We start from the raw sequence: 21,091 nt of genomic DNA on the forward strand, positions 1-21,091 counted from the left end.
AAAACAAATGTACAAACTACCTGTAACTATCATCTAAAACAGAAACGACAGTCGGACTCATCAGTGTTTACATTACTGTTGTATTAATATTGTAATGTGTATGTTTTATATACAAGGTTAGTTTTATTTATTATAAATTTAGAACTAAACCATCTGACCAAAGCAAAGCTATTTAAGGCTACGTCATCTCCCTGCGACCCTCCCGGTAGTGTCTGGTTGGAGCCAAAATGGCGGACAGTGTGAACGCGGCTGCAGAAGCTGATGTCGGTTAACGAACGAACCGGGACCGTTGGACATCCAGAACCCAGACCCTGCAGCACCGAGGACACCGGAGAGCCTCCTCAGGACGCGAGCCGCCCCCCGGTACCGGCTGGACGGTGAGAGTTTTGGCTTTTAACCGCTTCGAAGGTCCGGCGGCTAGCGGCGCAATTAGCATGCTAACATGTCGAGTCACGGGTGTGTGAGTACCGGGAGCTGCGGCGGGAAACAGCCGTGAAACGGCGCACAGCAGCCCGCAGAGCCCTGCCCAGGAGCCGCGGCTCGGACCCGGTACTCGGTCCGTTCGTGACCGGGTTAGAATCACCGTTTTTGATAACACCGGGACCGTTAGCATGTTAGCCGGAGCCTTCCTGTTTGTGTTGTGCTTCCCGTTAGCAGCTCATGCTAACACAGCAGCTAACAGAGACTTAAAGCTCAGTACCTGGACAGGTGAGACTCACCTGACGGACATCAGTGCAGAGCTAGCAGTCACCTGTGTGTCTGTCACCAGTTTACCTGTTCACACCTGTCCTGAAGCTGCAGTCCCAAACATCAGATGAAATAATCTTGTAGTTTTGGTCGTATTCTTGTAGTTTTGTGTCGTATTGTTGTAGTTTTGTGTTGTAGTGTTGTTTTGTGTCGTCATGTGTTCCTTCAGTTAACAGATGAAAATCTTGATTTAACTTAATTAGTTAAATATGTTCATTATTTTGGTGCTCAGTACAGCTGTAGTTTGTGTGTTTTCCTGCGTGTTGGTTTTATCATGTGTAGGGCAGCAACTAACGATTATTTTTAATCGATTAATCGGTCGATTAATTTTTTGATGAATCGGATTAAAACAAACACCTTTTTAATTTCCGCCACTTTATTCAGAAACAGAAGATTTGGACTCACAGTAAATAAGATGATTGTAGTGAAGCCTTCGTCTTCAACCATCGACAGAGGCCTCATCTCAGTGACCATCATGTTGAGGATGCTCTCAGTCAGGACAGATGCTTGCTGTGGTGGACATGATGTCTTGCTCATCATGAAGCCTGTCATTGTTTGCTGTTCATGAAATGAGAAAGATAGTATAGTTTGAGTATGTATTATAGCACAATTTACAACAACTCAGTAATTATCTTGTTTTATTTGCAGTATTAGGTTAAGGCAAGTAAGTAGTCCAAAGAGCAAAACACACACACACACACACACACACACACACACACCCACACCTATACACACACACACACACACATATATACACACATACATACACAAGCACCATGAAAAATGCTTCATTACATAAATTGAGATGTAATAAGTTCCTTTAACCCCTGTTTGGTCTAAATGCAGTTCATCCTGCTTCACTCCAACACAGACCAGTGTCTTCACTCAGACTTTGTGAGAAAATTAAAACTTGAGGCTTAATCTTTAAATTACTATCACCATTGTCTGCAAGTTACGTTTATTTGTAAATCATATTCAAACCCTGCTTAAACTGATTAAAGTGAAATAAAAAGTATCGCAGACACACACACACACACACACACACACACACACACACACACACACACACACACACACACACACACACACACACACACACACACACACACACACACACGTCCTATCACTGTCATTAATCAGCTAACAAACACTAGCATCAGGAGAGCTACCAGAGAGACTAACGTTACGTTTCCTCACTGTAAAACAGAACAAACGTAGGATACTGTAGTGACTTACCTGCTGTTGAGCTCCTTCATCCTCATCAGAGACTCCGTGTTTCCGTTTCAGGTGCTGCATCATCATCATGGTGCTCCCGTACGTCATATCACTTTTGTAAAGCTTGCATGTTACACATGTTTTTTGTTTTGTGAAGCGTGAAATGCTCCCACACTTTTGAGGACTTCAGTCAAACTGTTTTCTCCGTGTCGATCATTTGTTGAATTTACTTTTCCTTTGAAAATACTGCCTCTGCTCTGCCTCCACCTCGCTCTGTTCAACTCGCTCTGCAGGTGGAGTTTTTGTTTTTTTTAAACAAAACTTTATTTCAGTCAGCCAGCATTGATTAAAAAAACCCAAAACTTTATTTCAGTCAGCCAGCATTGACAAAGCTCTGCAGGTGAAGTAGACGGCTCCCTGACATGGCGAGTGACGCATGAATCGTGCGACACAACGAATCGATAATGAAATTCTTTGCCAACGCTTTTAATAATCGATTTTTATGGCTTTTATCGATTCGTTGTTGCAGCCCTAATCATGTGTGTTTCTGGTGAATTAGTTCATTTGTTCCAGTGAAGACAGTAAACAGTTAGAGCATTATTAGAGCAGTGATCTGACCTCTCTACACCGTAACGTCTCTGTTAGTTCGCTTTACGTTTGCAGGCAGATTATTAGAGTTCCATGCGCTCTAAGGACATGTTACTGGATTATACAGAAATACTGACCAACACCTGCAGCGTGTTTACAGGTAAGGGCTCTAATTCTGCATTCAAAGGTCATTAGAACTTTGGTGCCTGATTTTAGCAGTTTCTGGAGGAATAGCAGCGACGACGTCTGAGCTCCATGTGACGTTACAGCACTCTCCTCACTAACATACGGACTCATCCCTCACCTGGACTGAGTCTGTGAGCGTGTCATCAGTCAGGTGATTCATACCTGAGACTGCTCATAGGTCAGGTAGAGCTGAGGATGCTCTGGGACCAAACATTTGCAGCAACCAAAAACACAAATCCAGCTGCTGGACCTCATGGGCTGAGATGTTTGTTAGACCGTCCTTTGACCTGTCCCTTAACGTGTCCTCTGACCTGTCCCTTAACATGTCCTCTGACCTGTCCTTTAATGTGTCCTCTGATCCGTGTGTTTCATGTGCTTAATGATGTGTGTGTTTGATTTGTGTGTCAGGTGGAGATGGCAGAGCGGCGGGTGGAGTGCACGTGGAAAAGACACGTTTCAGAGCAGCTGAAGCTCAGAGACAGACTCCAGAGACACGCCTTCGAGGAGATTGTCCACCAGTGTGAGTGAAGACACGCTAACAACATACAGCCAGAACTTGCTCATAATGTGCACTGGAGACACGCTAATAACACGCTCTGAGGGCATGCTAATAACATGCTCTGAAGACACGCTGACAGCATGATGGAGACGTGTTGTCAGTTTGTCCTACTGAAATGTTTCTGTCTCAGATAACCGTCTCCTGGAGAAGTCGGACCTGCAGGCCGTCCTCTCAGAGCGATACCAGGCGGCGGACAAATATGACATCCAGAGAGGACACGAGACCAGGTGAGGCAGCTCGGCACATCCACCTGGAGCCCACAGGCGACAAATAAAGTAACTGAACTGAATGTGTCCTCTAACACGGATCCTGTCCTGGTTCAGTCCTGCAGACTCGAGTCGCAGCGACGTCCTGCAGCAGGAGATGTCTCAGATGAGGATCAGACATCAGGAGGAGCTGACGGAGCTCCACAAGAAACGAGGAGAGGTCAGTTACCTGCGCGCCTCACTGATGATGTCATCATCCACACCTGTATGTCTGAGAGACTGTTAGAGCGTAAATGTAGCGTTACAGGGTAAATGCAGCGTTTGAGGGTAAATGTAGCGTTAGAGGGGAAATGTAGCGTTGGAGGGTAAATGTAGCGTTAGAGGGTAAATGTAGCGTTAGAGGGTAAATGTAGCGTTAGAGGGGAAATGTAGCGTTATAGAGGGTAAATGTATTGTTGGAGGGTAAATGTAGCGTTAGAGGGTAAATGTAGTGTTATAGAGGGTAAATGTAGCGTTAGAGGGTAAATGTAGCGTTAGAGGGTAAATGTAGCGTTAGAGGGTAAATGTAGCGTTAGAGGGTAAATGTAGCGTTAGAGGGTAAATGTAGCGTTAGAGGGTAAATGTAGCGTTATAGAGGGTAAATGTAGCGTTAGAGGGTAATTGTAGCATTATAGAGGGTAAATGTAGCGTTAGAGGGTAAATGTAGTGTTATAGAGGGTAAATGTAGCGTTAGAGGGTAAATGTAGCGTTAGAGGGTAAATGTAGCGTTAGAGGGTAAATGTAGCGTTAGAGGGTAAATGTAGTGTTATAGAGGGTAAATGTAGCGTTGGAGGGTAAATGTATTGTTGGAGGGTAAATGTATTGTTGGAGGGTAAATGTAGCGTTATAGAGGGTAAATGTAGCGTTAGAGAGGGTAAATGTAGCGTTATAGAGGGTAAATGTAGCGTTAGAGAGGGTAAATGTAGCGTTATAGAGGGTAAATGTAGCGTTAGAGAGGGTAAATGTAGCGTTATAGAGGGTAAATGTAGCGTTAGAGAGGGTAAATGTAGCGTTATAGAGGGTAAATGTAGCGTTATAGAGGGTAAATGTAGCGTTATAGAGGGTAAATGTAGTGTTAGATGGTAAATGTAGTGTTATAGAGGGTAAATGTAGTGTTATAGAGGGTAAATGTAGTGTTATAGAGGGTAAATGTAGCGTTAGAGGGTAAATGTAGCGTTATAGAGGGTAAATGTAGCGTTATAGAGGGTAAATGTAGCGTTATAGAGGGTAATTGTAGCGTTAGAGGGTAATTGTAGCATTATAGAGGGTAAATGTAGCGTTAGAGGGTAAATGTAACGTTAGAGGGTAAATGTATTGTTAGAGGGTAAATGTAGTGTTATAGAGGGTAACTGTAGCATTAGAGGGTAAATGTAGCGTTATAGAGTAAATGTAGCGTTAGAGGGTAAATGTAGTGTTATAGAGGGTAAATGTAGTGTTATAGAGGGTAAATGTAGCGTTAGAGGGTAAATGTAGCGTTATAGAGGGTAATTGTAGCGTTATAGAGGGTAAATGTAGCGTTATAGAGTAAATGTAGTGTTAGATGGTAAATGTAGTGTTATAGAGGGTAAATGTAGTGTTATAGAGGGTAAATGTAGCGTTGGAGGGTAAATGTAGCGTTATAGAGGGTAATTGTAGCGTTATAGAGGGTAAATGTAGCGTTAGAGGGTAAATGTAGCGTTAGAGGGTAAATGTAGTGTTATAGAGGGTAAATGTAGTGTTATAGAGGGTAAATGTAGCGTTATAGAGGGTAAATGTAGTAATATAGGGTAAATGTAGCGTTAGAGGGTAAATGTAGTGAGGCTCCAACAGATGTAGAAATCGTAGGTTTGATTCAGATAAATAACTTGATCAGTGATTAGATCAGAACAAAGTGAATGTATTCTGCTGCACTGAAGGTTCTCTAAATGTTTCTGCTGAGTCATACTGGGGTTCTCTGGATGTTTTTGCTGAGTAATGATGGTGTTTCTGTCAGACTGACTCAGTTCCTGTAAACACAGATCTGCTGACTGAATTTAAAGCTCTGATTTCACTTCACTAAATCACAGAAAGAGTCCATCTGAATGTGGTCGGTGTGTTTTACTGACTTCCCTGAAAGAAGCAGTGAGTCACATTAATGAAGACGTAAAGGACTGCAGTATCTGAGCTCCTTCAGCTGGTTTCACTCTAACATTCCTGAGAGAAAATCACATTTTACCAGCTGACGGAGCTCATGAATTCCAGTGCTGGAGTTTCCTCGGTAACCTGCATCACAGTCCTGGAAGGTCCTGGAAGTTCCTGTAATGATGATGTTGTTGTGTTTGTCCCTCAGCTGGCTCAGAGTGTGATCGAACTGAACAACCAGATCCAGCTGAAAGACAAAGAGATCCAGAGCAACGAGGCCAAGTCAGTACACACTCAGTACACACTCAGTACACAGAATACACAACCAGTACACGGTCCAGGTCTGAGGTCTGAGCTCTCCATGATGTGTTCCAGGATGTTGGAGTACCAGCAGCAGATCGCCGGCCTGGAGGGAGACTGTCGGGACCTGAGGAGCAACCTGCAGGTAAGACTTCACCACCTGTCCAATCACACACCTGGAGCGTCGTTAAGGTCAGGTGTGCAGGTGTCAGAACTCCCTACCTGTACAGGTGATCGTACCCTTCAGACGTGGTGAAGGTCAGTGATGAACAGTAAAAGGTCTGATTACCCACAATCCTCTCCTGCCGCCCTCTGGCTCCCAGCAGCCCCTGCTCTCTGCTCCCATCATGCTCTAGTGTTGCAGCGGTGGTCCAGCAGCTGCTGACAGACAGGATGTGACATCACACTGGGAGTCTGTGCCGAGGTCCAACAGGCTCCCCGTGATGACAGACATCCGACAGAACCAATCAGAACGGAACGCCGGGCTGATGGGGAGGAGGGAGCTGATCTGAAGTTTTCAACCTGAGACCTTCATCAGTCTGAACCAGAGAGTCAGCAGAATTAACCATCAGTTAATCGTCAGAGTTCACTACTATCGGCTGGCTGTGTGCTGCAGGACCTGGAGAGGGCCAACCAGACACTGAAGGACGAGTACGACGCCCTGCAGATCACCTTCTCTGCTCTGGAGGAGAAGCTGAGGAAGACCACCGAGGACAACCAGGAGCTGGTGTCCCGCTGGATGGCTGAGAAGGCTCAGGAGGCCAACCGGCTCAATGCCGAGAACGAGAAGGACAGCAGGTAGGTGAGCACCTGGAGGAGGGGGCGGGGCCGGCGATGGGCCGACGTCTCACCCGTCTGTGTCTGTGTTTCAGACGCCGACAGGCCAAACTGCAGAAGGAACTGGCAGACGCTGCCAAGGAGCCGCTGCCCATTGACCCGTTAGTGGATTCATCTTTTACTGCAGCACCTGTACCTTTACCGGTACCTGGCACATCTGAGGTCTGACGCTCTCTGTTCTCAGGGACGACGACATCGAGGTGCTGGCTGAGGATGCAGGGAAGGTGGGCGGAGAAACGTCACCAAACCGGCCGCTCTGCAGGACGTCCAGGTGAGACTATCTGAAAACATCCAGGTGAGACTCTACCTGGTTGTGTTCCTGGTTGTGTAGCTGGTTGTGTAGCTGGTTGTGTTACTACTGTAGCTGGTTGTGTTACTACTGTAGCTGGTTGTGTCCCTGGTTGTGTAGCTGGTTGTGTTACTACTGTAGCTGGTTGTGTCCCTGGTTGTGTAGCTGGTTGTGTTACTACTGTAGCTGGTTGTGTCCCTGGTTGTGTAGCTGCTTGTGTTACTACTGTAGCTGGTTGTGTCCCTGGTTGTGTAGCTGCTTGTGTTACTACTGTAGCTGGTTGTGTAGCTGGTTGTGTTACTGCAGTTACTCGTCTCTGATTGTGTGTTTGTGTCTTGCAGTAAGAAGGCCTCCCAGCCTCCTCCTGCTGGTCTCCTGGACTCCATCTCCAACATCTTCGGGTATGTAGCTGTGAGGGTGGTCCTGGTCTCTGCAGGTCTGCTGGGTCTCTGACTGACCCCTCTCTGTCCACCTGTCTGTCCACCTGTCTGTCTGCAGCGTGTCTGAGTGTGTCCAGCCTGGACTCGTCCCCCACTGCAGGTGAAGGACTGCGTGTTTCGCGTGTTCACTCTGTCAGCAGCTCGGCTCCCGTGTTCATATGAACATGTAGCTGAGGAAACGTTCAGAACATCTGCAAACATCTCGAGTTTTCTATGTCTTCTTTGCTTCATGCGTCTGAAAACTCCCTAGATTTAGTTCAGAAAACACTGTGGTTCAAGTAAGTCAGCTGGTTCCACCTGAGAATGCTGTTCTTTAGGAGAACCTGCAGCTCCTCACGTTCACCTGACCAATCAGCTCCTCTGGTTCTTGACCAATCAGTGGCTGTGGATGGAAACATGACGTCTGTTTCTGCAGGTTTTCTGAGGGTTTGTTCCAGGTTTGGAGGGAAACCTGTAGCTGTCTTAGAGCTGAGTTTTACAGCAGGATACAGGTGTGTGATTTACCTGCAGACAGACTTCGGCTCAGCAGTGAGCTCCTCTGTGATTGGCTGCTGACAGAGTAAACACACAGTGAGGTCTGTAGTGACGTGATCAATAATCTCAGCACTAATCAATAATCAGCTGAGAAGGCATGTAGAGATTCTGTGGATGATTTAAACCTTAATAACCCCTGCAGGTGTCCTCAGGTGTTCCTCACCTGTAGTGCAGACAGGTATCTGTGCCAGCAGCACTTTCAAATGTCCCAGGTGTCATATTACAGCCTGTTTATTTGTCTTATAAACATAATATTCCATAAACATCTGAAACTTGATGCCTCAGAAGTTCTCGTATGAAGAGCTGTTTTTTTTTAACCTTGTAGTCAAACGTTAAAAACAGAAAACATCAGGATTAGCAGGAAGTGGAGTTTCTCTTGAAATCAGATCAGCTTTTCCTGTCCCAAAAAGAGAGCTTCAGCCCTCATGTGACCAGACTAACAGTTTTTTTAATAAGTTACTGTGGTTAGCTTCTTAAAAATGGGTTAAAGTGTGTATTAATCTGGAAGCAACAAAGGAGAACTTTCTCCAGTTGTCCGTAGGTCTACTCTAGAAATTTCTCCAATTGTCTGTAGGTCTACTCTAAAACTTTCTCCAGTTGTCCGTAGGTCTACTCTAGAACTTTCTCCAATTGTCTGTAGGTCTACTCTAGAACTTTCTCCAGTTGTCCGTAGGTCTCCTCTAAAACTTTCTCCAGTTGTCCGTAGGTCTACTCTAGAACTTTCTCCAGTTGTCTGTAGGTCTACTCTAGAACTTTCTCCAGTTGTCGGTAGGTCTACTCTAGAACTTTCTCCAGTTGTCGGTAGGTCTACTCTAGAACTTTCTCCAGTTGTCCGTAGGTCTGCTCTAGAACTTTCTCCAACTGTCTGTAGGTCTACTCTAGAACTTTCTCCAGTTGTCCGTAGGTCTACTCTAGAACTTTCTCCAATTGTCCGTAGGTCTGCTCTAGAACTTTCTCCAGTTGTTGGTAGGTCTGCTCTAGAACTTTCTCCAGTTGTCGGTAGGTCTACTCTAGAACTTCTACAGGGGACGTTCTCCTTTCCTGATTCTAGATGAATACATACTTTAACCCATTTTTAAGACCCTAGCCACAGTTCCTTAAAGACAATAATGTTAGTCTGGTCACTTGAATGTTGAAGCTCTTTGATATTTAGTTAAAATTAATTCAGCTTCAGAGTTAACATAACCTATCCAGCTTCAAACTGAGGATGGAATCTCTTCAATTCATCTGCTTCCATCGCTGTTGTTTGAACTGCCAACCCTCTACACTCCAAACTAGTAAAGGTTGAGATAAGATCATTTACTGATGTAGGTAAACTAAGTTGAGCGATTAGAGCTCAGAGGTTTGAGAACAACACATCAAAGCTCAAAGGTTCTCAGATGAGCTTCCTTCCTCCTCTAATGACCTTCAGATGACCGTCAGACTGAAACTTGTCTGAAGGTTGAAATGGTCGTTGCTACTGGCACTGATATCGGTTCATCGGGAAACCCTGAGCTGAAGTTAAAGTCTGAAGGAAGAAGATTCAAACCACCTGCCTCCATCTGACGCCTCATTTCCACACAGCTGACCTAAAGACTACGCTACCTGGTGTCCAAAGTAAGAATTAGCTTGTTGACATCAACCGATCAACGCTAGGAATTGGTCTTCTGGTCGGAGGTCATTAACTACAACACAAGTCTTTGTCATGGTGCCCGTTGCTGCTAAACTCCCACAATGCTTTCTGCTTTAACATGTGGTCTGAGTGACGCCTCCTCTGGTCTCTACAGGACTAAACAGGAAGAGGCTCCACCAAGTTTAACATTTTCAACATACTCGAGAAGGGTGTGTCTGCAGAGCCGGAGGCAGCACCGAGAGGGCTGCACACTTCCGGTCGCACATTTAGAGCATTATTTAAAAGTTATCGCAATAGATGATCGCTAAAGTACACAAGTTACGGTTTAAATGCAGAACTTACGGCTGTAAGGATGATTTCACTGAAAATATACTTAGAATTTAAAAGATTTTTTTCAAGGAGTATGCCCCTTTCATTTTCGCCCCGGTAAGTTTGTCTACAGAGGCTGCACTTTCAGGACCACATCAAGTATTCCACACAAAGTACTACTTCATATCCTACATAAGATTTTAAAGGTTTGATTCACCCAAATAGCCCTTATTACAATATCATGACTGGGCTGCCAAGACTTGTGTTTAACAACATGAAATTTATTCGCCTTTATGCGTTGCGTTTCGAGACATGCTTTTATTCTGAAGGAGATGTGCACCGATACACGGAAGTGAAGTATTCTGTGAGTGCTGGGAAATTGTTGGTTATCGTTTGATGGTCTATGTTGACGAAGTTCCGAATACCTGTTCCACGAAGAAGCCTGGAATTAATTCCTTAACAATCTGTATTTGGACAAATTGTGAAATTATCAGGTAAAAAAAAAACAATGGAATCATGTACGGGCCTTGGTGGTGTCGAGATCTCAAACAGCACAATCTGAAAGGTTGGAATAGAGGCAATACACACGGATAACTCTGGAGGCAGATTTATATTTATTTTATACAATAACATTGAATAAAAATAAAAGTTAAATACACAAATACGCAAAGGTAAATTAGCTCTATGACTCCCTGACATGCATAAATAAAAATGTTTATAACGTTAAACATGCACAAATACAAATGTTTATAATGTTAAACAAATAAAATGTTATAAAACAAACAGCTCTCTCAGTGGAGCCTCCGGCTCTGCAGACACATACTATTGACATACTTGAGAGAAATTCCAGACTGTACCTAAACACACCGGAGGTGTTGAGGTTCCTGTAGGGATTTTTGGTGTTCCTGATCTGCAGAGCTGTGTGGAAATGAGGGCTCAAGGTGGAGTTTGGCTTCTCCTTCACTTAGTATCAGAATCTAACCTAAACTGATCTGTTTAATGGACTCTAACTGACCAATGGGTGAAGACAGGACTGGACTGGTTGTTCTGGTCCAGTTCTGCTCTCACCGTCTTGTAACTCTGCAGTTTAATTGAAGACGTTACAAGCAGCTCAGCGTGCTCAGCTTTCCCTTCCCGGCTTCTGTACGGACCAGTTTGTAAATGCTGCTTTTCTCCAGCAGGCGTCGAACTGCCAACTCTTTCAGCTCTTCCCCGGAGAGCACCGAGGCGCCTTCAGGAGTCTGTGCAGAGGTCCGAGTGCCGTCCACGGCGCTGCACGTCTTCGTGAGTACCTTCTTCACCAGTACAGCAGCAGCGATGGTTTCACTGGGAGACCAGTTCAGGCTCAGACACGTCCTGAACTGGTGCAAAACGCAGATTAAAGCTGAGAGGGAGACCTTTACCTGTAACTGATTATTTTTATAGAGCAGTTTAAGGGAGCTCAAATGAAATAACTTCGTGGTTTCATTATAAATCAGTGTCGGCTGTAGAGAAGCAGTTAAACAGTTCTCTTTACTGATATTCAGCTGTTATCAATCAATAATCAATTCATTGTTTAAAATAATCACATCTGATTTTAACCACGAACAAGTAACATCTACCAATAAAAAGCTCAGTTTTCTTAAACCCTCAGTAATTTAAACACCATCCTGGTAGATTTTGGCTAATTTTAAACACAGGAGCTCCAGTTGGAGGTCATTAACCTCCTCAGAAGTCTTTGTCATGTTGCTAGCTAACCTCTCACAATGCTCTCTGCTTTAACATGAACTGTAGTTTGAGTGATGCCTCCTCTGGCCTCTACAGCATTAAGGGGCTCCTCCTGGTGGAACAACCAAGTACTACAACTGAAGAAAATACTGTCATAGATAGATGGATACTTTATTAATCCCAAGTGAAATTCAAGAATGACCCAAAACTTGTCCACGTTTACTTAAAATTTGTTCAAGAAACTCGAAATTTGGGTGCTCGGATAGCTCAACGGGTTAAGCGGGCGACCCATGCACAGGGGCTGGTCTCCGACGCAGCGGCTCTGGTTCGATTCCCACTCATGGCCCTTTATTGCATGTCTTCCCCCCACTCTTCTCCCTCCTTTCCTGTCTGTCTACACTGTCCCTATCTAGTAAAGGCCAAAAAAATAACTTTAAAAAAAAAAAAAAAAAAAAGCTCTAAACTTGTTTAAAATAACTGACACCTTGTCCATAATTACTTGAAACTAGTTCAAAATCAGGGGCTGCACAGTGGTGTAGTGGTTAGCACTTTCGCCTTGCAGCAAGAAGGTCCCTGGTTCGCGTCCCGGCTTTCCCGGGATCTTTCTGCATGGAGTTTGCATGTTCTCCCTGTGCATGCGTGGGTTTTCTCCAGGTACTCCGGCTTCCTCCCACAGTCCAAAAACATGCTGAGGTTAATTGATCATTCTAAATTGCCCGTAGGTGTGAATGTGAGAGTGATTGTTTGTCTCTGTATGTAGCCCTGTGACAGACTGGTGACCTGTCTAGGGTGTCCCCTGCCTTCACCTGAGTCAGCTGAGATAGACTCCAGCCCCCCCATGACCCTAGTGAGGATTAAGCGGTGTATAGATAATGGATGGATGGATAGTTCAAAATGTCTACAAACTTGCTAGTTAAACTCCCACAATGCTCTCTGCTTTTACATGAACTGTAGTCTGAGTGACACCTCCTCTGGTCTCTACAGGATTAAACAGGAAGAGGCTCCATGACCTTCATCTTCTTCTGCCTTATGAGCTCATATGTATAAGTTGAAATATTAATGACTGTATGATGATTAATGCGTAGTGTCTCCAGCTGGTTGAATATTAAACCTGTCCATACGATCAGGAAGCCCACGATGGTGAAGTGAACGCTGTGAGGTTCAGCCCCGGCTCCCGTCTCCTAGCAACAGGAGGGATGGACCGCAGGGTGAAGCTGTGGGAGGTGGTCGCCGGTGAGTCTGGTTCCACAAAACCAAATATCTGAGGTGTTGAGAGCCTCAGTAGTTTATCAGGTTAATACTCTGAGAACTGTTGATGGTGAGCAGATACAAACGGTTCAGAGACACGTGGTGAAGGTCAGTGATGAACAGTAAAAGGTCTGATTACCCACAATCCTCTCCTGCCGCCCTCTGGCTCCCAGCAGCCCCTGCTCTCTGCTCCCATCATGCTCTAGTGTTGCAGCGGTGGTCCAGCAGCTGCTGACAGACAGGATGTGACATCACACTGGGAGTCTGTGCCGAGGTCCAACAGGCTCCCCGTGATGACAGACATCCGACAGAACCAATCAGAACGGAGCGCCGGGCTGATGGGGAGGAGGGAGCTGATCTGAAGTTTTCAACCTGAGACCTTCATCAGTCTGAACCAGAGAGTCAGCAGAATTAACCATCAGTCATCAGCAGAATTAGCCATCAGTCATCATCAGCAGAATTAACAATCAGTCATCAGTCAATCAGCAGAGTTCACAGGAGGTCCTCCGTTTATGACCTATAGTGTTTCATCGTTACATCAGAACTGGTTACATGGAACTAGATAACGAGTGGAGCGGATGACTATGTTGTCATGGCGCTATCAGACGGCTTTGTTTCCATTCTCCGGTTGTACGGCACCTTGGATTGTGCTACAATCTAGTTTTCTGCCCTTCATTATGGCTCCCAGCGTAAGCATATATAATAAAAAGCTCAAGTTGTAAAAACAGGTCAACATGTTCTGTTATCTTCTGGTAAAATGATTCATACATGCATGAAAGTTGTTGGTATTCATGACTTTATGAAGAACTGATCGATATCGTGATGCACGGAGCGGCTTTGTTCACATTTTCGCCAGAGTTCCGACTTACGGTGACGATTGACTTACATCGATCCGTAGGAACTAAACTGTGGCACAAGTAGAGGATCTGCTGTACTAGTAGATTTATATTGCACACTGATGCAAATTGCCAAATCCATGATTTCTTCAATTAATTGCTAATAATTCTGTCTGCAAGTTGCAAAATTTCCAAGTAGTGTGTGACAAGGAATGACTAATATTTAGAAGTGTCCGTCAGAGTAGTAAAGAACAGAATCGATCCTTAATTGATGCTTTGATAACGTCATCAGATCTCTTTAACCCTCAGGCTCTGTTTATCTTCACTGTGGTTCATTTTAAAGTCCTCTGTAGAACCAGAACAACATGAACAATGAGGGAGAACTCAGGTGTTTGTTGACACTATGACACAGAATGACAGGAATCAGAAAAAAACTATACATTTATTTGATTTTTTATTTTAGTTTAACAAATAATTTGAAATCTTGAATGTCCAAAATGACTCAGAACTAGTCAACAATGGCTTACAGTACATCCAGAATTACTTATAACCTGATGTAAATTAATCAGTTTGTCCAAAATGACTCAAATTTGCCCAAATTTACTCAAAAAAATCCCCAAATGACCTAAATTTGTCTAAAATATATCAAAATGAGTCATAAAATTCCTTGAAATCTGTGCAAAATGACTAAAAAGTGTCCTGAATGACCACATTTTGTCCAAAATGACAAAAAAAAACTTTGATTTGAATACGTGACTCTACTCTCATTTTTAAAGTCCTGCAGCTCTGTGGAACCAGAACAACATGAAGAAGGAGAGAGAACTCAGATGTCTTCTCTCAGCAGGACTCAGGAAAAATAAACATTCTTTGACTATTTATTTCATAAAGCCCGTCCAACATGACTGAAACATTTTGTAAAATGACGTGAAACTCGTCTAAAAATCTCACAAAATTGGTCGAAATATCTCAAATTTGTCCAGTATCACTCAAAGCTGTCAAAATAACTCTAAATGAATCTAAAAGATTAACTCAGAAATGTTGTCTGTGCAGAATGACACAAATAATACAAAAATAAACACTTTTTTGACTATTTTCTAAACTTGTCCAAAATGACTCAAACATTTTCTAAAATGATCTGAAACTAGTCTAAAATCGCACAAAATTGTCCACATTTTAGTGTTTTGTGTCTTGTTTTTGTAGTTTTGTGTCTCTTTTTTTTAAGGAGAGAGAACTCAGGAGTTTCTTCTGTCACTATGATGGTTGGAATGACAGGAATCATAAGAAAGAAACATTTATTTTTTTATTTGTTTAAAACATTTTTTTGTTACCAATCCTGTAAAAAATGGTGTTCTGTTTTTGTAAAATCTTTAAATGTGACATTTTGTGAGCACATTTTCAGCTCAGATTTGTTTTAGAGACTCGTCAGTGATGACTAGTTGAAGGTTGAACCTCTGAAGCTTCCTTCAGTTCTACAGACGGTGTGTTTTGTTGTCTGAAAGTTAAACCTGTGTGTGTTTTGTTGTGTTCAGGTCGCTGTGAGCCTAAAGGAGCTCTGACCGGCAGCAACGCTGGAATCACCAGCATCGAGTTCGACAGCGCTGTGAGTGTTTCTTAAGGCCACCTGCAGCTCGTCCGTTCCACCTCCTACACCCTCTGAGTTCTGCTGGTTCTGTTTCAGGGTTCCTACCTGCTGGCCGCCTCCAACGACTTCGCCAGTCGGATCTGGACGGTGGACGACTACCGGCTGAGGGTGAGTTCAGACCTGTAATGTTCTCTGTCTTTGTGCAGCGCTAGAAACAGACATCTGTATGTCTGGTCAGTGATGTGATGTAAAAGGTCTGAACCTTAGGCTCCGCCCCCTGCCGCCCTCTGGCTCCCAGCAGCCCCTGCTCCCTTCTCCCATCATGCTCGAGTGCTGCAGCGGGGGTCCAGCAGCTGCTGACAGACAGAATGTGACATCATGCTGGGAGTCTGTGCTGAGATCCGACAGGCTCCCCGTGATGACAGACATCCAACAGAACCAATCAGAACGCAGCGCCGGGCTGAGGGGGCGGGGCCTGAGTGGTGATCTCACTGTTCTACTGAGACCAGGTCATGTGACTGAGTTTAACCAGCAGGAAGTAAAGTTCTCTGGTTTCTCTGAGCAGCAGCTTCCTGTCCGTCTGATTGGTCGGATTCATGATGTCAGACAAACATTTTAAACTCCTCCATCATTGGAGATGATCAGGTGATGTACGAGGTCCAATCAGAAAGTTTCTAAAGATCCAGACCTGATTTCAGTAAGTCTGTGCAATGTTGCTCTGCTCCCAGGGCTCCTGCAGCGCTGCTAAACCAGCCCCGCTCCTAAACCAGTCCTAAACCGGCCCCGCTCCTAAACCAGTCCTAAACCGGCCCCGCTTCTAAACCAGTCCTAAACCGGCCCCGCTCCTAAACCAGTCCTGCTCCTAAACCAGTCCTAAACCGGCCCCGCTCCTAAACCAGTCCTGCTCCTAAACCAGTCCTTAACCGGCCCCGCTCCTAAACCAGTCCTAAACCGGCCCCGCTCCTAAACCGGCCCTGCTCCTAAACCAGTCCTAAACCGGCCCCGCTCCTAAACCGGTCCTAAACCAGCCCCGCTCCTAAACCAGTCCTGCTCCTAAACCAGTCCTAAACCGGCCCCGCTCCTAAACCAGTCCTGCTCCTAAACCAGTCCTAAACCAGTCCTGCTCCTAAACCAGTCCTAAACCGGCCCTGCTCCTAAACCAGTCCTAAACCGGCCCCGCTCCTAAACCGGTCCTAAACCAGCCCCGCTCCTAAACCAGTCCTGCTCCTAAACCAGTCCTAAACCGGCCCCGCTCCTAAACCGGCCCCGCTCCTAAACCAGTCCTAAACCGGCCCCGCTCCTAAACCAGTCCTGCTCCTAAACCAGTCCTAAACCGGCCCCGCTCCTAAACCAGTCCTAAACCGGCCCCGCTCCTAAACCGGCCCTGCTCCTAAACCAGTCCTAAACCAGCCCTGCTCCTAAACCAGTCCTAAACCGGCCCCGCTCCTAAACCAGTCCTGCTCCTAAACCAGTCCTAAAGCGGCCCCGCTCCTAAACCAGTCCTAAACCGGCCCCGCTCCTAAACCGGCCCTGCTCCTAAACCAGTCCTAAACCAGCCCCGCTCCTAAACCAGTCCTAAACCGGCCCCGCTCCTAAACCGGCCCCGCTTCTAAACCAGTCCTGCTTCTAAACCAGTCCTAAACCGGCCCCGCTCCTAAACCGGTCCTAAACCGGCCCCGCTCCTAAACCAGTCCTAAACCGGCCCCGCTCCTAAACCAGTCCTAGCGTTGTGGTGTTTGTGCATCTCTGACATTGTGTTGTTTGTGTCTCTGACATTGTGGTGTTTGTGTGTCTCTAATGTTGTGTTGTTAGTGTGTCTCTGACGTTGTGTTTGTGTGTCTCTGACGTTATGCTGTTTGTGTGTCGCTAATGTTGTTGTTTGTGTTTGTCTGACATTGTGTTGTTTGTGCTTCTAATGTTGTGGTGTTTGTGTGTCTCTAACGTTATGTTGTTTGTGTGTCTCTGACGTGTTGTTTGTGTATCTCTAACGTTGTGGTGTTTGTGTTTGTCTGACATTGTGTTGTTTGTGCCTCGAACGTTGTGGTGTTTGTGCCTCTCTAACGTTATGCTGTTTGTGTCTCGCTAACGTTGTGTTGTTTGTGTCTCTGACATTGTGTTGTTTGTGTGTCTCTAACGTTGTGTTGTTTGTGTTTGTCTGACATTGTGTTGTTTGTGTCTCCAACGTTGTGGTGTTTGTGCGTCTCTAACGTTATGCTGTTTGTGTGTCGCTAACGTTGTGTTGTTTGTGTTTGTCTGACTTCTTGTTTGTGCCTCTAATGTTGTGGTTTTTGTGTGTCTCTGATGTTGTTTTGTTTGTGTATCTCTAACATTGTGGTGTTTTGTGTGTCTGTTGCAGCACACCCTGACGGGTCACAGTGGGAAGGTTCTGTCAGCTCGCTTCCTATTGGACAACGCCCGGATCGTCTCCGGGAGCTACGACCGGACGCTCAAACTTTGGGACCTGCGCAGCAAAGTCTGTACGTGATTGGACCGTTTCTCACAGGTTTCCATAGCAACCAGGTGTGACAAGAGCAGCTGTCATTTCACCTGTCCTCTGTTCAGTTTGTAAATGTGTGAACAGACCAGCAGCTGAAGGAGCTCACCTGTGTCTCACCTGTGTCTTACCTGTCACTCACCTGTGTCTCACCTGTGTCTTACCTGTGTCTCACCTGTGTCTTACCTGTCACTCACCTGTGTCTTACCTGTCACTCACCTGTGTCTCACCTGTGTCTCACCTGTGTCTTACCTGTGTCTCACCTGTGTCTTACCTGTCACTCACCTGTGTCTTACCTGTCACTCACCTGTCACTCACCTGTGTCTCACCTGTGTCTTACCTGTGTCTCACCTGTGTCTTACCTGTCACTCACCTGTGTCTTACCTGTCACTCACCTGTGTCTTACCTGTCACTCACCTGTGTCTCACCTGTGTCTCACCTGTGTCTCACCTGTGTCTTACCTGTCACTCACCTGTGTCTCACCTGTGTCTTACCTGTCACTCACCAGTGTCTCACCTGTGCAGGTATGAAGACGGTGTTTGCCGGCTCCAGCTGTAACGACATCGTGTGCACGGAGCAGTGCGTGATGAGCGGACATTTTGATAAGAAGGTGCGGTTTTGGGACATCAGGTGAGTTTGACAATCAGCAGGTGAGATCAGGTGTTTAGTGACATCACAGGTTATACAGTTACAGCTAGTTGTGTGTTTTTACCCACCTGTTGTGTGTCCTTACCTGCCTGTTGCGTGTCTTTACCTGCCTGTTGTGTTGCTGTTGTGTTGCAGAGCAGAGAGTATTGTGCGGGAGCTGGAGTTGTTGGGCAGAGTGACGTCTCTGGACCTGAACCACGACCGCAGTGAGCTGCTCACCTGCTCCAGAGACGACCTGCTGAAGATCATCGACCTGCGCACCAACGCTGTCCGACAGACCTTCAGGTGAGGAGGGGGTGGGCGGGGCTTAGATGAGGTGGGCGGGGCTTAGATGAAGTGGGCGGGGCTTAGATGAGGTGGGACTCTCAGGTAAATTGGAGCAGTCATTGAACCTGCTGTTGTGGTTTCAGTGCTCAGGGCTTCAAGTGTGGAGCTGATTGGACCAGAGTGACGTTCAGGTGAGTCCAGCTCTTTGCTCTGAGTTTAGTTTACCTGCCCGCCCTGAGCTGCTGATTGTTTGTTTGTTTGTTGTTTCCAGTCCGGACGGCAGCTACGTGGCCGGAGGCTCGGCAGACGGAGCTCTGTACGTCTGGAACGTCCTGACGGGGAAAGTGGACCGAACTCTGGACCGGAAACCACAAGTAAGACGTTCAGATGTCGTCCTCCTGTCCAGCAGCAGCTCCTCTGCTGCCTCAAAGCTCCATTTAAAGCAGCTTTAGTCGTTCAAGACCAGATTCACTCATTTTTAACCATTCTTAACCATTTTTAATTCATTTTGGACCAGCTTTAGTCCTTTTGATCAAATTTTGATCGATTTCCAACCAGTTTTACAATAATTTTGATTAATTTTGGACCAGTATCAGTAATTTTGATTTTTAAATTAATTTATAACCAATTTTAGTTTTCTTTAAAACAAATTTTAATTAATTTACAACCAATTATTACCTTATTTATGACCAGTTTTTGTCATTTTGATTAAATGCCATTTCATTTATAACTAATTTCTCTGAGTTATTTTGATCTATTTTAGACATCTTGACCAATTCTGAACAATTTTTAAATTTATTTTAAATCCGATTTAGTCATTTGAGCAAATTTTAATTCATTTATGACCAGATTTAGTCATTTTGAACAATTTAGATTCATTTTGGACCAGTATCAGTAATTTTTTTTTATAAATTCTTGAATTCATTTTTGATCAGTTTTTGTCATTTTGTCTCTCACTTTTGTCATTTTTTGTCTTGTTTTTGTTGTTTGATCATTTTTTGTCACTTTTTAACTTTTTTGTCTAATTTTTTGTCTTTTCTTTGTTTTGTTTCGTGTTATTTGCGTCATTTTTGTTATTTACTGTCACATTTTTGTAATATTTTGTCTTGTTTTTGTTGGTTTTTTTTTTCTCTTTTTTTTGGTCTTTTTTTAAAAATTGTTTTGATCCTCCAGTAAATCCTCTATGGTTCAGTTCCAGGCGACTAAATGTTGTGTTCCTTTGTAGACACTCTGATCTGGAAGTTGTAATGTGGAAATGATAAACTGAGGCTGAATGTTGATGAAATTAACTTATTTTTCTTGATAAATTCCAGGTGGTTGATAATACTTCAGTGAAAAGTAAACTGGAACTAAATTGAGTTAATAAACGTCTTAAACGTTGTGGAAAACCTCCCAGAAGAGTTGAAGCTGTTGGAGCATCACAGGTGAAGAACTCCACGTTAAACCGTAACGGATTAATGACAGGACATCATTAAAGCTGTGTTCTTGTAAAGCAGACGTCCAGTACTTCAGTAGATCTCGTGTCTATGGCTGGTTTTCATTTCTCTTAAAGGTCCACAGAGCAGCGTTCCTGATGTTCTCGTTAATATGAGCTTGTGTCTGTCTGCAGCTCTGCCATTAACTCGGTGTCGTGGTCGCCGTCGGGAGCGTACGTCGCCAGCGTGGAGAAAGGCAGCAAGGCCATCCTGTGGTCCGACATGTGATTGGCTGAGCAGCTGATGATGATGATGATGAGGAAGGACTGCTCTGTGGAGACCAGCTGCTGCTTCAGTCACACGTTTTCTGAGTTTTAATGTTGTTCGCTGTCGTTTTAAGTGTGACAGAAGAAGACTGTTGGTCGCTCTGATGGTTAATAAAGTTTTATTGATGGCTGCTGGACGGACTGCGGCGTTTTCGTCCAGCTCAGAGACGTTTTCAGGCTGAAAGAAGAGGACAAGCTGAGGACAGGACTCTGATTTAAGCTCCATATCTCATTACAGAATCTCCAGAACCACTGTTTGATCACATGATGATGATGATGATGATGATTAAAGGGACGAGGAAGGAGATGTTTCTGTGACGTGTCTGTGTCGGCTGAACATCATAGAAGCAGTGCCACGTCCGTGACCTTATTCTCCATTAAACTGCATCATAGAGATTCACTCAAGCTCAACAAACCGTCTTTAAGTCGACCCAACGGCAGCTTTTTATTATCTGAAGGACAAAAATGTAGTTTTCTCTTGAACACACCATTACTGCTGGCTGATGTTCTCATCTGGAGCTAACTAACACTAACAGTTGACTGAGGACAGGGTGCTAGATTAGAAAGAAATGTATTCCAAAACAATCATCAAAAAACATGCAAAAAT

The 21,091-nt window shown here is 44.8% G+C and overlaps 1 protein-coding gene and 3 non-coding genes across 4 annotated transcripts; all 4 read left to right on the forward strand.

Annotated features, from left to right (window-relative positions):
- The first annotated feature begins 213 nt into the window (after positions 1-213).
- LOC111564449 (ATG16 autophagy related 16-like 1 (S. cerevisiae)) lies at positions 214-20,789 on the forward strand. The gene is made up of 21 exons (XM_055012050.1): positions 214-377; positions 3,145-3,256; positions 3,426-3,522; positions 3,619-3,721; positions 5,849-5,922; positions 6,016-6,085; positions 6,557-6,738; positions 6,813-6,878; positions 6,962-7,048; positions 7,408-7,467; positions 7,565-7,606; positions 11,143-11,245; positions 12,796-12,901; positions 15,282-15,352; positions 15,431-15,502; positions 17,691-17,811; positions 18,353-18,458; positions 18,612-18,761; positions 18,887-18,934; positions 19,015-19,117; positions 20,336-20,789. Exons 2-21 carry the CDS (start codon positions 3,151-3,153, stop codon positions 20,444-20,446), a joined length of 1,878 nt encoding a protein of 625 aa, XP_054868025.1. The 5' UTR covers positions 214-377; positions 3,145-3,150; the 3' UTR covers positions 20,447-20,789.
- Positions 6,198-6,470, forward strand: LOC129349395 (small Cajal body-specific RNA 6). The gene has a single exon (XR_008602380.1). It is a non-coding gene; the product is annotated as a small Cajal body-specific RNA 6 (non-coding RNA).
- On the forward strand, positions 13,024-13,296 carry LOC129349394 (small Cajal body-specific RNA 6). The gene has a single exon (XR_008602379.1). It is a non-coding gene; the product is annotated as a small Cajal body-specific RNA 6 (non-coding RNA).
- On the forward strand, positions 15,567-15,841 carry LOC129349396 (small Cajal body-specific RNA 6). Its single transcript, XR_008602382.1, has one exon. It is a non-coding gene; the product is annotated as a small Cajal body-specific RNA 6 (non-coding RNA).
- Positions 20,790-21,091: the final 302 nt, after the last annotated feature.

Source organism: Amphiprion ocellaris, chromosome 7 (assembly GCF_022539595.1).
Source record: "Amphiprion ocellaris isolate individual 3 ecotype Okinawa chromosome 7, ASM2253959v1, whole genome shotgun sequence".
In the NCBI taxonomy this organism is placed as follows: Eukaryota; Metazoa; Chordata; class Actinopteri; family Pomacentridae; genus Amphiprion; species Amphiprion ocellaris.